Raw genomic sequence first — 19,012 nt, forward strand, 5'->3', positions numbered from 1 at the left:
TGTTCAAACATACTAAATGCAGAGACCTTTACCTTTCAGTACAAAGTTGCTTGTATTATTGAAAGCCCTGTAAAGTCCCATCTACACGACTGTAATTTGTGGGTCTGTACCCATCTGCAATTGTGGATCTGCAGCGTATCAAAGTTAAATTGCTGCAACAAAGTCTTTCACAGAGCCTCTGACGCAGATGTGAATGCCTAACATGGTAAAAAAAAAAAAAAAATCCTAGAAAGCTAGATATCTTCTGCACACACTGATACCAGAAGTGTAGAACATGGGCCATGTCAGAATGGTTAGTACAGGCTCCACATGCTCTGTTTCAGCAAAAGACATCTTCACCAGAACAAAAGGAACAGGCAGTTGAAAAATCAAACCCATACTTCCCCCAACCCTTCCCAATTTAGGACCTATACACATTAGATAGCCTGCCAGTTCACTGACTTGGGACTCAAGGCCAAACAGACACTAGTGGGTAGAAGAATATGGTTTTATTGTATACCTCCCTAGGTTTCCACAAGGGTTGGTCCATGTTCTGTTCAGAAGATAGAAATCTGCTTTGCGTTTTTAAATCGGAATTTTCACACTATTGTCGCAGATTTTATATCCAAATTGCTTAGAAGTATATAAATGATAAAATCCCTGGCATCTTACAGTGCAAATCTGAGGCAAAAGTTTAAGGATCAGCTTTTCTACTGCAGATTTCATAGTATGAACATGGATAGGACTAAAATAAGCTGTTGAGAATTTTGACGCATAATTCCAGCAAAATCCACATGTAATATATGTGTTAGGACACTCCTTGTATTGTGAAAACACACAGAAAGAACTGACCTGCTGCAAACTTAAAAGTTGTATTGCATGGCAATTTCCATGTGGACTTGTCTCCCCGGTGTATGGATGAGATTTGGCAAGAATCCCATCCACTTTGCTGCTATTTTAATACACTGTAGATTTTCCATCTGGATCTGCAGTGTATCTGCTATGAGTAAATACGCCCTAAATGGGTAATGGGCTTCCTGTGCAACTATCCCTTGTGTAAGGTAGGGTGGCTAAAGTCTCACAGCAATTCATATATGGCATTCAAAGAAGGGGGGCCTAGACAACATTCAGTTAAGAGATCCTGGGCACTGCATGTGGGGCTGTATTCCCCCAAATGCTGGTTTCCTCAGTCATGTGACCAGCTTGACTACCAGAGGAAGTATGCCAACAATGGCACTGCTTATTTACTGCTGGACTTGGTCTGGTGTTCCGATTAGGCTACGGCTTTCTGTAGGTACTTGTTAGTCACCATAAAATTGTAACTGTCTTTATGGCTGCAGTCCTAAAAGACCACACTTTGGTAATCTTACCATTGTATCCTAACTTAAGAGGGACTCTAGGGAACCGCAGCCTTTCAAGAAGAGTCTATATCATGTACCAAGTATTTTCATGAGTCAGCACATTTTTACTTCCCAGGTCTTCTTCTAGTGGTCACAAATTGGGTGAGAGAAATATAAATGATTCCTTGTGCTCTCTGCTTTACTGTATTAAACGGAAGAAGTCTCACATCTGCAGTCCTTCCCTCTACCCAAAACCTTCAAATGGTCTGGCACAGCGCTTAAAGGATGTGCGTAGGGAGGGGGCTTGTTAAAAGACCTCGAGCCAGCCTCAAATTCCTGCCAGCTTGAGACTGCTGAAACTGTAGAACTGTTTCTCTGTGTCCAACTCCGCACACAAATATAGTCCTTTAAAGAAACATAATATAAGACTGAAACCTTTCCATTATTTTACTGACAAATACTTCTATCATGAGACAGTGGCATTATTATTGTAGTACTGAAAAATATTTGTGTATTGTGCCTGGTTCAGTCTATAAATGATGCAAAACTATAAAGGAAATTACTCACTAGTGGAAAGATACTAAAGACTATATGAGAGAAACCACACTACAGGCCATGCAATGTTTGTTTGGACATACACATCTAGTTACACTCACGTCTGCAGAGAAGGTTTTGTTAGGAACTTGCATTGCAGATTCCATCTATGATACCAAACAAAATAGTGCAGCATGCCAGACTCCCCAACATTATAGTCAGTGAATTTGGTGAGGTGCTGCCTCTGCCCATCATTTGATGAATCCAACAACTCTATTAATCTGGAGCTTCGTTTCTCATAACAGGACGCAAAAAACAGGTATCGATGCACATGTGAACCCAAACGACAATATCAAGTACATCAATATAGCAAAGGGGCAACTGGAGCTCAACACATAGAAGCAAAGCCTTGCCAGAAAATTATTATATTTTATTTTTTAAACAAGTTTTCATGTTGAACATCTTAAATATTTTTTGTGCGGTTTTTAAAATTCTCTCAGGTTAAAAAAAAAACTCCACAAATATTTGTCCACTAGCCAATACGATTTGCCGAGACTTCAAATTTTCTCTAAGAGGGTTTTATTTTTTTGTAGCTGCCCCCTCACTCATCAGCCCACTGGCAATGACAACAATTGTGTATATTAAGATAAGACTATATGTGATTTCACAGCTTATCTACTCCCATGCCACGAAATAACCCCTGAGCACACCTAGAAAACTATCCTATACAAGTAAATAGGGTGTACTCTAGATCAGCGTATCTATGGACCATGGTCCTTCTAGAGGAAATGGGAAGTCACAGAATCTTTTAGTCTTCGTTTTTGCTCCCAATCACACACTCGTATATTGAAGTTGGCATCCCAGCTGGTTCCATAAATGCTCAATTGAAGATAAATTTGCTGACCAGGCTAAAGAACTGTTGTAGGCTAATGGAGACATTCTTGGGAAACCCTTGCTGAATGTGGTGGGCATTACCCTGCTGAAAAATGTCACTTTAAAGCCTTGCCATGAGAGGAAACATGTAACCCTCAGGATGTCCTGCGCATATTGCTGAGCTGTTGGTCACTAGTAGTCGTGATACAAGGCGCACGGACTGTTGAGTGTGATGGCTTCCCAGATACCAATACCAGCAGATAGGGCAGTAATACAGTAGAAAAGTCATTTGGAAAGAAGTCAGGGTTCATAGTTTAACATTTTTTGACAGTCAGATCTTAAAGTGGTTGTGCCAAAATATGTGTCAAGCTATCCCTTATAAATAGGAGAGGGGGTAAGATCATGATTGCTAGGGTCTCCTAATGAGTAAGCTGAGCATGCACTGCTATACCATTCCTTCTCTGTCAGAGTGCCAGAGAAAGAATAAAGTGATCTGCCATTCCAGGTGTTCCCATAAAGAATGACTGGAACAGCAGGGTGCATACTCGGCCTATCCACTCTATCAGTTTTAGAGAAGAAGAGCTCCATTCTCACAATCAGTGGGGTCCCAACCGTCAGACTCCTATCAACCATTTCCCTTTCTTATTGGTAGGGGATTATGTCATGCCTTGGTACAACCTATTTAAAAGGAACAGGTCACATGGAAAATGCTGTTAAAAACATAAGCAGCATGTTATAGAGCAGAAGGGACTGATCAGATTGACAAATCTTCTGGAAGGAGATTCAGTATACTCATTGAAACCTCTGTTCTTCCAATGTCTTTGACCATGTATAGGATCACCGATAAGACCTCATCCATGACTTAGGGCCCCTTCACACGGCGTAAGCGCTCGGCTCATTCCGAGCCGTACACGCGAGTGCTTCTAAACACTTCCCATTCACTTCAATGGAAGCGTGCGTAAAGCCAACTTTACGCGCGCACCCATTGAAGTGAATGGGAAGTGTTTAGAAGCGCTCGCGTGTACGGCTCGGAATGAGCCGAGCGCTTACGCCGTATGAAGGGGCCCAATGTTATACCACAAACCTGTCATCCATTTTCAGTAGGTCCACATAAAAGATGCAGTCCATGAAAGATATGTGCTTTATTGCCAAGCGTGTTTAGACAAGACAATTGGGATGAAATGTTTGTGTGACCGATAAATCTAGCCATCATCGCCCTGTGTAACAGGCATTTTACACTCCAAATAACAGGGAAGAAGCAACAGGGATTGCCGAAGCCTACTATATCATTTAAAAGGAATATATGGAAAACTTAGATTTCACAAAGCAGTTTTAAGGCCAGTGTCCCACATTGTGGAAATGATGCATTTCACATTGCCTGCAATGTGGATAAAATTCTGGCTAAGAAATATTGCAATTTCAAGAACACTCACGTTTTTGTAAGTCGTAGCATGTCAAATATACCTATGGCAACGCTTGCATTTTCCATATAGGTAGAAAATAGGTAGAAAATCCGCAGAGGAAAACTCTGAGGACTTCGGGGGGGAAAAAAAAGAAAACAAAAACCATATTGTGTTTCCCCTGCTGTCTATTTCGCAGCGATGCTCTGCAGACACCTGTAATATCTGTTTTTCTGACATGTCGCAAAATCTGAACAGCGGATAGTAAAACCGCCAGAAAGAAGTACAAAATGTTATTTTTTGTTTTGTTTTTTTAACTGTTACGAAAAAAAAAAAACAAAAAAAAAACACACAGAGATATTTTCCTGGAAGTAAAAAGTATTCATATGGGACCTTTTAATCCACATTTTTTCACAACATCTGTGATGGCGGTTCAAAGACTAACATGCAACTTTTTTCCATAAGATTTCCGGCCTTTCACCAGCATACATCATTAAAATTAATATTGAAGCAGAATGTGTGAAGATAAATGTGCACAGACAACATGTCAATGCAATGTATCATGTCACAATAAAACTACCATTAATGTGACTAATTCTCTTCTGCTACTGTAGCGCATTGTATACTTGGTAAGTGACAGCATCATGTGCTAGTAACTCTTTAATCCTCAAAGCAGTATTGAGGAGCTACCTACAGCTCCGGACAGGCTCCAAGCGTCCATACTACCACTTTTGAAAAAATAAATAAAATAATAAGAGGGAATACAAATAAAAAACATCCTTTCATAGAGCAAAGTAAAGAATGCTAGAAACATGATCCATACCATCTATGAAATATAACACAAGGAAAGCATCACTTCCCGGGCGATTGTGTCTTTACATCTGAGAATAGATCAGGTTCACTCTCGTTCAATGAGGACAGTTACAAAATTCACTTATTTCTTTGCGACAAGTTATCATAATGCCAGCTGTGGATGTTATGTGAGCTAGCGCAGTCTTAACTCCATAACCACAAAATTCTGTTGCATGTCGGCCACTCCTGCAAAGCCCTCTTATAAATAGCATAGGCACCTATAGCAGTCAATGCCTAACCTTTGCCACTGTTTACATTTGGCAGGAAGACTTAGTTACTTTTTCTAAACTCTTCCCTGTCACAGCAATGTTAGCTTCTGTGGCTCTGCTCACTCTCCGGCAGACAAAGGGCCTGGGCAGAGCTTCAAGGAGGTATGGAAGAAACAAACAGTCCTCGAGCCGAGCCATTGTATTCAGTGATGCCGGGCTTACATTATGCCCGTCCACAGCCGGCTGATGACATCACAACAGCTTATATAATGACTGTGTAATATCAGACACATAGTGACAACTCATGCGTCTACACAGAGAATCACAGCTATGTTATTCTTCCCTAATCCTACAGAACAATGACTCATGTCCACCAAGAAGAGTGTCTGGACTCATTTTTTGAGCAGCAGCTTGTCCTACACATCAATGGATCCCTGAAGACTAGAAATAACAATAGCATGCATATTCAATCCAAATGTATCACTCCCATGGATGTCATTACACATGTAAATATAAGCAAGGAAACCTTAGGCGATGGCGTTTATAAATAAGGGCATATTCACACACTGATTTTAATGTGTTTTTTGTTTCACAATTGGCATAGAAAAAACACTTGCCGTTACCTCCCATCGTTTTGAATGGCAAACCGCACCAAAGTTCACACAACAGATTTTCCTTCGTGCAGATTTAACACCTGAAGTGTGTGTGTGGAGAGAGAGTATATACTTTCTTGCCACGGTTTCAAAATCAGTATATGGGACTGCATATGGGGGGTAATGATCACATAGACCCTTAGGGTAGGCTTTCAATAGCAGATCTGCAGGAGTCCAATGACCAGAATCCATGCAGATCAGCTGTTCCAGGACAGTGCAGCTCCCGATAATCTCACTGCTCACTCGCCATACAAAGTGGAACAGTGGGTTTTAGTACTGAGGTGCTGTTCCACTGAAGCCTATAGGAGAGTGCTTCAGCACCTAACGCTGGTGCTGAAATTTTATACCATGCACACAAGTAGTGACAATACCTACACATGCCATACACAAAGATAAGGAAACATACAACCTATATACATCATAGGGTAGAGAACAAACTATATGTGATGATGTGAATATACGGAAACACACAACCTATATATACTGCACACAGACATAGGACAGAGCTCACCCTATATATGTTGTACACAAACATACGCCAGCACACAACCTATATATGCCGTACACGAACATATGACAGAGCTCACCCTATATATGTCATACACAAACATACGCCAGCACACAACCTATACATGCCATACACAAACAGAGCACAACCTACATACACCATGTGTATAGATCCAGCAGAGAACTCCAACTCTAGTAAAGTCTTCCACAAAACACTCACCCAAAATCATCGTCCATAGACTTGAAGAAGAACTTGTAGTTGGGTTTGTTGAGCACCCCCTTGAAATCTCCGAGTGTCACTCGATCAGATGGCACCGGTAACTTGACTAAATACGGGGTCTCCTGCTCATCCAGATGGTAGATAACCTTGGTCTCCCCCATGATGATGTTGCTGGGGTGGGAAGAGCACAGGAGAACAGTACTTTAGCCAGGTGTGAATAGGGGCCCAGCCCCAGTGGCTGTCATGCAAGGGAGGCCATAGGAATACAGAGGATCCGCGGTGACCTGATGACACACAATGTATGGAGGAGCAGATGTCAGGAAAATGCGGTAAGCAGCGAGTGCCGCCGGCTGCAGACAGTGTGAGGGGGTGGGGGACACTAATAAACAGTTTTGTGTGTGGCCTGTCAGCCCTTGTCCCACACTGAGCTATCCAGGCTGGCTCTTCCGACAACAACACGCTTCGGACGCACTCCGGTGATTTCGCGGTTGCCTATATGTGCGGTCGGGCCTGTGCGTACTCCTCCAGTGCCAGTTCCCGGCCGGTTTCTCGGTCTGTTTCTGTCACTCGGTGTCCGTCTCTTGAAATTTGAGCATGCGTAAAAGAGTACAGAGCCAGCTGCTTCCTGCGCATGCGCCGCAGATGCGACCAGCGACCTCCAACCACGCCCCTAATCAGGTGACCTGCTGTGGCGCCGGATATCCGCCCTTTAGCTAATTACTGCGAGGATGTAGTAAAGGACTGGCAGGGTGGAGTGCCGGAAAGTGATATGTGCTGTGTGCTTGGCTGCAAGACTAGGCATACACATTAAAATGGTTTTCCTTTGTAATTTGTTAGTAACGGTACGGAGCAAAAACAGAATGTAAAATCTTCAAATTTGAGACAAAAAGAAAGGTGTTCTTTAGGGCATGCCTCTCCATTTATTGGCTAGGCCACACCACCATATTGCCAGCCAACTTGCCTGTACCATCATGATCATGTTACATAGAAGATATGGTTGGATAAAGACATTAGTCCATCAAGTCCAACCTATAACCCTACAATCCCTACAGTGTTGATCCAGAGGAAGGCAAAACAAAAAACCATGAGGCTCATGCCATGTGCAGGTTTATTGATTATTCCAACACCAGGTGTAAATCACAAGGGTATGTTCACACTGAGGAAATCGCTGCTGATTTTGAGGCAGATTGTGTCTGAAATCGGCTTCTCACTCATTTCAATGGGAGGTAGATTTTTTTTCAGCTTGCATCCTGTTCACTTTTTCAGTCAGATCTCCGAGACTAGGGTCCAAGGTGTCTGTGGTTACAACCAATGATCGCAGTATTGCCCATGGTGACTCCTTCATTTATGTTAGTGAATGGAGTTCCATTGCAACCTTCAACTTTTTTTGCGACTGGAAGGCACCGTCTCAACACGCTCAAGGTTGCAATGCAACTCTATTCATTAAGGGCACATGCACACAACCTAGTCCCGTCCATTGAAAATGGTCCATGTATGGGCCGTAGTACCTTTACTGAACTCAGCTGTGTGCATAGAAGTCACTATGTCATAGTCCATTATATGAGTATGTTTTCAGTATGTTTTGTCAGAGATAGAAAGCTGAGCTTCACTGTGCAGGCTGAGACATGTCTATACACATAACCCACACAATAGCAGTTCAGTCTGATGAAAGCACTGGAAGTTACAGGACAACAAGTACTGTACAATGCGGGTCTACAAAGAGAATGAGGGATTTGGAGCGTCGTTCCATAATTCAATTCTTTACGGAAGAAACAAAGTCTAAATAAATCCATGAAAGGATGATGCTGTATATAGTTGAGGATGCGCCTTCCAACTACCAAGTAAAGTTTTGGGCCAAGCAGTTAAAATGCAATAGGGAATTAACTAAGACCCCATTCAAGATGACCTTTTGAAGCAGAGCATATGTACCATAAAGTGGATGCCATGATTTTGGAAGATTGTCGGGTCAAGTCAGTGTTATAGCTTATGTATGAGGCATTTTAGTTGGCACAGTTTCCAGCATCATTTATCATGTTATGATGATGTCCAAGGTCACTTCTCGGTAGATGCCAAGAATGATGATGCTGAGCTCAAAAAAGAAGTCGCCAGGAATTTAGACATGCTTAGACAAAATCCAGGTTGTTACAGGTGCTGAAACAAGGGTCCGCTACCATAATCCTGAGACCAAACAAGAGTCCATACAATGGAAGCACGACAGGTGCATTTGGAAAAGTCATGGTAACAGTTTTTTTGGGAATATAAAAGGTGTTTTATTACTAGAATTCATGCCACACAAGAAATCAACTACTGGAGACACATATGCTTCAAAAATGAAGGCATTGTAAGTAAAAATCAGAAACACCATAGGAAGTTGTCAGCAGGTTTGTTACTGCTTCATGACACTGTGCCAGCTCACAAGTCTCAAGCTGCTATCAAGGAATGTGGTTTCATTAATGGGGTTTTTCCGGGCAAAAAATAATTTTACAAAAAAGGTCTGTTAGTGCTATTAATGGGTTAATAAATGCCAAATACCTTTAGCAGTGTTCAGAGTGATTTTTGGGGTTCTCAGCACATATCATCCTCTGTGTTTGTTTACATCCTTAACCTACTCTTCTCTGTGTCCTACAAGTCTCAAGCTGTCTACAAGTTCCAGGATGCCTCACTTCGACTCCCTTTCTCACTAACTGAACCCCTTCCTCCCACACTCCCCCTCCCGGTTTCCTTAGCTTGCCCACCAACTATACCCTCAGCAGCCATCATTAGGGAAAGCTCACACAGAGTTTTTGGACCGGATTATGATGCAGGAAACCGCCTCAGAATCCAGCTCCAAAAAATATCTCCCACGGCTAGCCACAACTGGATGCCGGTGCAGGGCACCGACATCCAGTCGCGGCATTCCACTCCAGATTAGGCCAAAATGAGTGGGCCTAGTAGGGAGGGAGTGTCACGCCGCAGACGGCAAGATAGGGCAGCTTGCCTCTTTTTTCCGCAAGCGGGAAAAAAACGCTAGTGGAAAAAAGAAGTGAATGGCTCCAATTAAAGTCAATGGGAGGCGTTTTTTGGAGCTGGATTCTGAGGCGGATTCCTCGTCAAAATCCGGACAAAAAAACTCAGTGTGAACTCAGCTTTATAATACTAGCTATCCCTAACCACACCTCCCTCTCACACGCCCCCTCCTTTTTTTTCCCTAGCTAACTGGCTCACACATGCGTAATAGTTCGTTGCGCGTGCGTCACTGATGACGCAACCAAGAGGAGATGGCAGGAAGGAAAGGTAAGTATGCTGGGTCTGGTGTAGTGAGGGCAGGGCTGGAGACAGGAGCAGTGTAGTGAGGGGAGGGGACAGGAAGCAAGGAAACGGGAGTGGAGGGCTGGAACCGGGAGAATAGAAAGGAGGTATATAGTATGTGACCCCTGTCTCTGGAAGCAGCGAGACGGAGAGTCACAGGATACTATAAAGATCTGCTGCGATCAGGGTACATATTAACTTTTGTTAATAAAAGTGAATTATAAAGTGGAGGGGGGGGTGTTAATTTAGGGTAAAAATTCCTTTTTATCCCTGACAAACTCTTTAAGCTTAATCGTCCACCCTACAGTCCAGACCTGAAGAAATTTCTGTGTGGTTAACGATTTCCTGATGATAAAGCAATCAAAGAGGCAGTAACAGGGTTTCTACAGCAGTAAGGGGGTGTTCACACTACTGCCACAGGCTGTCCCAGGGTTTCCGTTCTAAACCCCGGGGAAACTGGACAGGGAACGGCTTGCTGGCAGTCAGCTTTAAAACTTTTTTGCACAAACACATTTGTACATGCAGGACTTTGTGTCCGTGCAAAAAAAATGGTTTCCAGGCTTAGAGGCTTCATATGGACACCAGCAGTCACCTTTAAAAACCCATTTAGGGGGGGCGTGGCCTGCACCTGCATGGAAGCAGACGCATAATCCACAGCTCCTGCTCTCTCCGCCGGCTTACCTGGACCAACCGCTCTCCTGCTGGCTCCTATGGGGAGGAAACTGCTCAGGTCTGTCCCTGGTGCCTCCTCTGCTCCTCCGGTCAGGCGTCCTTGCGGGGATACCTCCACCCAGCTCCATCCACACTGAGGCCTACAACGAGGCAGCGGCCATCTTGCCCGGCCTGCCGGCCCCGGATAGCAGGCCTCAGCGCTCTTTCCAGACTGACGGCGCTGCGTCGCCTGTGACTGGGACACCTCCGCTGGAGCCTGAAGCCTCTCGAGCACCTCCTGTGTTGTAATCCCCGCTGCCACCAATATCTGCGCCGACTTCCTCACCCCTCCAACAGTCTCCTCCGGTGAGTGCTCCCCCTCTGCTGGACTGCAATATGAGTGGGAAGCCATCTTCCCTAAGCTCCGCTGCTAGCTCTGGACTGTCTTCCCTGATGGGATCCAAGCTGCCTGTCCTGCAGCTCACTAGAGGCTCTCCCTCACATCCTCTGGGAGCCTCTGCCTCTGCATGGGGAAAAATGGATATCCCTCCTCAGGGAGTACAGTGTCCCCCTCCTGGGCCTCCAGTGTCCCATCAAGTGGCCTTGCCAGATGTTACTGATGCTGGTATAGGAGATACTCCATCCTTGTCTCCATATGCTATGCAATCTCCCTCCCTGTCTCCCCCTACGCCTCTGCCTGGCTTACATAGTGAGAATGTCCCTCCTGAACCCTTGGCCTCAGTCCCATGGCATCAATTGCTTGCTAATTTACCCTCCAGGGAGGACTTTTATGCTCTTGTTTCAGAAGTAAAGACTGCCTGTCGGGCTGAAATACGTGCTGAAATTTCTACATTATGGCAGGATCTCCAAGGCATTTCTAATAGGGTTGAGACCCTTGAGACTGACCATGATCAGACCCACTCTTCGGTTTCTCAGTTGCAGGACTTTGCTTCCTCTCAGTGCCAAGTAATCCAGGACATGCAGCGACACCTGGAAAATCTGGATAATAAGGGAAGACGCAATAATATCCAAATTAAAGGCCTACCTGAGGCCACCCAGGCTGAGGATCTACATGCTACTCTGGAGGGGATGTTTAATGCTATCCTAGAGGAACCTCCAACTCATAAAAACAAGCTTGATAGGGCGCATCGTGCTTTGCATCCCAAAGGTGTGGGTCCCTCTCCTAGGGATGTTATCTGTTGCCTGCATGATTTCACTACGAAAGAAGCCATTTTGTCTGAAACCCGAAATCTCAGGGATTTTGACAGGACTAAAATACAGATCTACCAGGATCTCTCCTGGATTACCCTGCAAAATAGGAGGAATCTACGCCCCTTCCTTCAATTGCTAAGAGACAGTCAAATACCTTACCGCTGGGGTTTCCCTTTTGCTCTTACTGCCCGGAGAATTGGCCGCTCTGCTACACTCCAAGGCCACACTGATTTGCCTTCATTCTGTGAGACTTTGGATTTGATTCCGCCGGATTTACCTAATTGGGAATTAGTGGCTCCACCTCCTCCTCCTCCACCAGTGTGGACTGTGGTGCCACCTAGACGTCATGCCCAACAGTCTCCACGAATCCATTCCGTTTCTGGAAATCAGCAGGCGGTCCCACCGCCTACCTGACTTGTATGATTGTTTGTCCCTCCTCCCTTGAGGATGCCTACACCTTTTTCTGTCTTTTATGTGCTTATACTGGTTGGTCCTGTATCAGTTCTTTCATTGAGTTATTGTTTACCTGGCGGGTGGAGTGGGGTGTGAGTTCCTGTTTTTCTACTCTCACCCCCCCTCTTCTTGCAAGTATTGTGATTCCTTTTTTCTTTTATTTCTGGCCTCTTGGCGGTGTATTGCCCGCCCTCCTACTCCCTTTTATAGGGCTTGGCCTAGCTGTGAGGCATTAGTTTGGCCTCGTTGGGTGTATTAGATTGCACCCGCTTAGGGCGCTCTACTAGCCCTGGTTGGGGGAATTAGCCCTGACCATTATGATAGTATTCTGTGTTTTTTATTATTCTTGTTTGTTTTATGTCCCCCTGTTTGATCCCTGTCCTCTTGTGTCCTTCCTGTGTTTTTCTCTTTGCAGGTGTAGTGCCCTAGGACGCCCGCTGTGGTGGTATTTGGCATATCCCTCAGACCTCCTTCGACTGGTTTTTGCACTGGTGATCTTATATTGGGTGAGACCCTTCTGTGCTCTTTATTATTTTCCATTTGCTGTCGTATTTTTGCTGCTCTCCAATGGCTAACTGTATTACTTTAAATGTGAAGGGTCTGGGCTCCAATGTGAAATGACGTATGGTCCTCCCTGACCTTAAGTCCCTCAGGGTGGATGTGGCCTTCTTATAGGAGACACACTTCGACCAGACGGGCTCTTTCAACTTTGCCCGCCATCTGTACCCTGTGGCTTACTCAGCATTTGATAGTCGTAGAAAGGGTGGGATGGCTATCTTGTTGTCTAGGTCCTGCCCCATATCTGTTAAAGCCTCGCATTTAGATCCCCATGGGCGCTTTATTATATTAGAAGGCCTGCTCCATGGGCGTCCCATTGTTCTTTGTAATATATATGCCCCCAATACCTCTCAGACTTCTCGGGTGCGGCACTCCTCTTGGGAGGAGTTTTTAATATGATCTTTTCTGAGCAGGTGGACCGTCTGACTCTTGGGGACGCCCCCTTGGGTGCTTCTCAGTTGCGCCTTGCCCGAGAGTTCCGACGACTCGTTCAATCCACAGCTCTTTATGACCTCTGGAGGGTCAATAACCCTACTGCTTGCTCCTATTCTTTCTATTCCCATCTTCATAAGACACATACAAGGATAGATTATTTCCTTGGTAACACGCTGACTCTCCGACTTTTGGCAGATGCAGATATTGGGCCTATCTCGTGCTCTGACCATGGTTCTATCTCTGTTACTCAAGGATTTCAAATGTTTTGTCCAACAGGCGGTTTCTTCTTGGTGAATTATTCCCGCTCGAGAAAATAAGCGTTCGACTGGAGCCGATGAGGGTAATGCACTGTTTAGTCAAATAAATGTATATTTGATGTGAGGGAATTTGTTCAGAACGTGAATTTGACTGTTTGTTTTCTCCTCTAAATATCTGAGGCACTCGAGCTTCGCGACTGGCCCAGGTCCTTGTGGTCCACTGTCAGAGGAGTTTCCATCGTCCGAATCACTGACGTCGAAGAACGGTGATGAATTGATGTTTTCGCATTGTTTTTTCTTTGGATTTCCATAATCTTCACATTCCTCACGTTGTTTTTGTCCTTTGTCTTCGTTTCTTTCGGCCTCCAATCGTTGCACGTCTGCAATAAAGCAATCCCTTGCCCAGTCCCGATGTTCTTCTGGAATCCATTTCAATTTGAACGACTGTCATCGTTGAACGTAAGAAATTGCGAGAAGTGCGTGTTCAAATTCGAAAGTAATGCTTTGACTAGAAATTCGCTTTGAGTATGTTTTGTTTTTTTGTGCGAGCAATTTCTTCTGAATTTGCAAGATGGTTGGCATGAGCAGCCCCAGGAACGACTCCTTTTCTGATTGTAATAGGTCCAAACCCCTTGCAACTGGCTCCATAATGGATTTATACTGATGTAGCAACTCCAATTCACAGGGCTTGAAGGCTGGAAGTTTCAAGGCTGTCGTTATTTCGTGTAATTTGGGCTCCATGCTTTCAGAAATCAAACGACAGACAGAGTCGTACGTAGAGTTCCATCTCGTCTAACCGGGTGGTTTTAGGGAAAATCCAGTGACGGAGTTTATGAAGTCTGAGGTCTTGGTACAGCGAGATGCCAAATTCCAGAGTTTCGTGCATTTGGCAAAAGTGGACCAGTACAGTTTTTTGTACTGACCCGATCCTGTAGTGCTTGTAAAAGCGTTCTTGACGTCGGTTGTGGCAAGCAAGTTCAAGGACCTTAAGTGCTGAGGCAGGATAATGGCGTCACCTCCATCCAGGGCATCGTTGGTGCTGTTATTGTCCATTTCTTCATGCTGAAGAATTTTGTTAATGTCCAGCCTTTGTAAGTCGTCATCCTCAACATGGCCACTATCTTCATCTTCTGAATCGACATCTTCAGAGGCACAGAAATCAGAACACCATGGATTTTCTTCACCAAATTCATTGAATGCCTTTGTTGTTTGTTTGTTTTTTTTAAGTGCGGTGAAGCGGGTTATTTAAATTACAACATTTGTTTTGAATTCAGACAGTAATTAAAATACATATAATACTTCCTAAAAGTATTTTAATTACAAATACTGAATAAAAAAAGTATTTTAATTACAAAATTCAAATACCTGACAAGTATTTTAAATACTATTTTAATTAGTTGTATTTTAAATACTCCCGAACACTGCTGTGCAGGTAAGTGGACAGCAGGGGGGACTTAAGTAGCCGGGGGATTTTTTAATCACTACACAGCGTGGAGTCTAAAAATTAAAGCGTTCAATTTCTGGATTCCACGCTGTGTAGTGAATAGGATCGTTTTTAAAATCTGATCTCCGATTATTTTAAAAAAATCCCATTGAGTTGCATTGGGATCGGGTTCAAATGGAAAATGATCAGAAATCGGATTTTAAAAATTATCCTGAAATCTCAAGATCAGCTCAACTCTACTCTAATGGCAACCAATCGCACTTCAGATGCTGTGGTCGCTTTTGACTATGGCATTTTACGTGTTAACAGCTGCAATCAGTGTTGGCACCGATCATAATAGTAATATATCAGAGTATATCAGGGTACACCCCAGATTTACAGCTTATGAAGGAAAAAACACTAGAAGTGACCCCCAGAGTAACCCCCCCCCCCCTCCACCGCAATCAGAAGAGCTACTGGGGAAATAGTAGGGAATTTGGTGTTCCCAATGTACTCTGCACAGCTTACATATTTACTATTTACGGTTCCCCGGCATTCACGTCTGGGATACTAAGGCTGAGTTCACACGGGGTGTTTTGGTTTAGGATTTTGAGGCTGTATTCACCTCAAAATCCTGACCAAAAAGATGGCTCCCATTGAAATCAATGGGAGCCAGTCAGGTCCGGAACATACGGCTCCCGGAAAAAAGAACAGACATGCTCATTCTTCAGGCCGATTCACCTCACGAATCTGCCTGAAGACACTCCCTCCTCCCGACTAGGCCCATTCATTGGGACTAATCCGGAGTGGAGTGCGTGGTGCACAGGCATCCAGTCGTGGCTACCTGTTTTTCGGTCCCGAACCTGAGGCGGCCTCCACTTCAGGTTTCGGACCAAAAAAGCCTGTATGCACTCAGCCATGATAAATTCTGTGAGGGGTGAACTCTTCAAAATTGGGTCACTTCTTAAGGAATTCCACTTTACTGGTATTTTGGAAGCTCTGTGAACATGCCATGGCGTCCAGATACCAGTGTATCTAAATATACACTTCAAAAGTCACATAGCGCTCGTTCCCTCTTGAGCCCTGCTGTGTAGCCAAACTGCATTTTTTGCCCACATGTATGATGCTGGTGTACTCAGGATAACGTACTTAATGTAATATGTGGGTATAAACTGCTGTTTGGGTTTTGGCGCACAGATTTAGACAGTTTTTGGACGTCATGACACTTTTTCAGAGCTACACCAGTAAACTGGAATCTCCTAACTCCAAACTACACCACTGAAGGATTTTATCCAGGGTGTGAGAAAGTGCCAGGTAAAGGGTCCATTCACACGGAGGAAAATGGTGAGGAATTTGGTGTGGAATTTCAGCGCTGAAAAAAAAGCCACTCATTGATTTCAATGGGTTCCTTTTTCTGCTAAAGGAACCCACTGAATTCAATGGGAGGCTCTTTTTTCAGCACTGCAATTCCACACCAAATTCCTCACCATTTTCCTCCGTGTGAATGGACCCAAAGTCCTGGAAGGATACAAAAATTCTCCCCAGATTCCTCTTATGTATGGTGAGTGAGGTCAATACATAGCTGTAGCAAAACCTCACCTGTGAGATAGCCTTCCACTTAACCACTTCTTATCTTACAGCAGGAAGGAGCTTTCAAGCGCAGGTGGGAGCTGGACCTCATTAAAAGCCTATAAAGCCGGTCAAGACTTCCATCCTGGGGGAGAGTGCAGGAGCTAGGTTCTGTCCCAACACCCTGACATCTGGTGAGAGACCAGTGTGAACCATAGTTTCTGTTTTGTTTTTACTGTGTGGCTGAAGCAAGTACAGTTAGAGTACCTTTATTTAGTTAGCCGCTCAGACGAGCAGGATTTTTGTTACTGTTTTTGCCTGAAGCTAAGGCTTGTTTATTTTTCTGCCAGTTTCTTTTTGCAAAATAAACACAAATGCTAAAAAACCTGTTGAACCTGATTTTGGTGTCTGTCTCTGACTGTGTGCGTCCACTGCTGCTACCACTGAGCCTACCTCCCCCCACAAGGGGTACAGTGAGCATGTTTAACCACCAAGTGTTGAATTAATTTTCAAGAAATGAATACGCAGCTGATGGTGAAAGTGACAATTTTTTTCAGGAATACTTCATTTCAGTGCATAATATGTTATGCCTGGCTTGTATCAGAGATGAAAGCTCCAAAAGCTGTTGTGCCCAGGATACCTGCTTAACAGTTTTTGGAGTGTGTGTCTCTGCTGACACAAGCTGGGCGCAACGTATCAAGCACTGAAATGGTGTATCTATGGAGTAATTGAAGCTTTCACTATTCATTATCAGCTGCGTATTCAAATTTGGAAATTAAATAAATGCAACACTCAAGGGTAAAAATGCTCGCTACCCCACTTGATAAATCCCATGAGGGGTGTGATTTCCAAAGTGGGGTTATGTCTGCAGGTTTTTACTTTACTGCCAATTCAGGGGCTTTGCAAAAGTGGCATGATGTCTAAAAACCAAACTGTGCTCCAAAATAGCACACCTTCCCTTCTGTGCCCAAAAGCAGTTTATATCCATATATGGCACTGTCAAGTACTAGTGTTGATTCGAATAATAGATTTGAATACCTCGATCCAGAGGAATGCATGTAAGTGGCCGGCGCTTAACCCCTTGGGATTCGGTCGCATACATACATTCCTATGGGAGCGGAGGTATTCGACGAATAGATTTGAATACGATTCGCTCATCTCTATTGAGTACGTTATCCCAGATACAACGGTGTCCTACATGTGGGCATAAAACGGTCGTTTGGGTACACAGCAGGGTGCAGATGTCAAGGAGAGCTATGTGTTTTGGATCACTGACTTAGATTGGTGGTTTTTGGATGCTGTGTCACATTTATAGAGCCTTTAAAAATGCCCCGACAAAATGAGGTTACCTCTTAGGGAATTCAAATTTACTGGCATCTCCAGAGCTCTGCAAAAACATGGTGTCCAGAAAATTCCTCCAAATCTGTACTCCAAAAGGCAATAAATGCAGCGCTCCTTTCATTCTAAGCCCTGCTGTGTGCCCAAGCAGAAATTTACACCCACATACACAATTTCTTTCAGAGACAGCCCACTTAATAGTTTTATGAGTGTATGTTTCTGATGACACAAACTGGTTGCAACGTTTTGGGCACGAAAATGGCATATTTCTTTAAAAATTTCAATTTTCACTTTGTACATTAACTTTCAGGAAGCACTCTTGTGCTTAAACTGATAATACCGTTGGATATACAGTATTCCTTTAGGGTTGCAGTTTGTAAAATAGGATAATTTTTAAGGGGTTTCCAACGAATCGGTACTTTAGGGGCCCTGAAAATTGGACATGGCACGTGCAAACTATTCCAGCAAAATCTGCTCTCCAAAAGCCAAATAATTCTCTTTCCTTTCTGAGTCCCACCATGTACACAAACAGTAGTTTAAAACCACAAATGGGGTATTGTCGTATTCATGAGAAATTGTGTAACAAAATTTAGGGAGTACTAGTACGGCAGATGCAGGGTGTTTCCCCCACGTCCAAACCGCAGCACAACAGATGGGGTATTCCTGCCCCTGTGTGCGGTTTAGGACAGGTGTAATTTTAATTAGTCAAAATTAAATGCAGCCGTACCCCCTCTATAAGAGGGTAAGAGAACCTCCTCCCCTTGTGTTTTTTTCTGTCCTGTGCAGGACAGGTGGAAGGAGGTTCTCTTACCCCCTTACAGACTTTGGTTTCCCTTCCCCAGTGCTTAGCTGATCCTAGAGATCCGGAGTCCGCCGGCCGGTCCACGCTAGCTGGCTCCCTATGTGTTTCTTCACTGTGCGGGAGCTGGCTGCTGCTTTTCGGGCCGGCGTGCGTCTCTCCTGCGCGTTGGCCGCTCTGCGCATGCGCCTGGCCGGAGTCGGATGCCGGCTCTCAGCAAGACGGGGGAGGATGGATGCGTGATGCGTCTCTACTGTCCCTCCCCCTATCAGCTTTGTATTAGGGGGCGCTTCTAAGCCCTCATTTTGGGATCTAGGGGAAGGGGGGGTTCCTGGGTAGGTCCAGTCTTCCTCTCCTAAGGATGTTGAACCGCCGAGACGGAAAGGGACGGCCAAGCGTAGGCATCTCGCTTGCAGAGGATGCGATATTCCTCTTCCCGACAGCTATGAATTTAATAGGTGC

General features: G+C 44.4%; 1 protein-coding gene across 3 annotated transcripts in view; it reads right to left on the reverse strand.

The window, feature by feature from the left end:
• Positions 1-7,193, reverse strand: part of DVL3 (dishevelled segment polarity protein 3) — a 49,820-nt gene extending 42,627 nt beyond the window's left edge. For all 3 annotated transcript variants that reach the window (XM_075268461.1, XM_075268460.1, XM_075268462.1), the window contains exon 1: positions 6,568-7,193. In XM_075268461.1, coding sequence (XP_075124562.1) covers positions 6,568-6,728 — 161 coding nt within the window. In that variant the 5' untranslated portion in view covers positions 6,729-7,193. The remainder of the gene's footprint in view (positions 1-6,567) is intronic.
• Positions 7,194-19,012: the final 11,819 nt, after the last annotated feature.

This window comes from Leptodactylus fuscus, chromosome 3 (assembly GCF_031893055.1).
Source record: "Leptodactylus fuscus isolate aLepFus1 chromosome 3, aLepFus1.hap2, whole genome shotgun sequence".
Lineage (NCBI taxonomy): Eukaryota > Metazoa > Chordata > Amphibia > Anura > Leptodactylidae > Leptodactylus > Leptodactylus fuscus.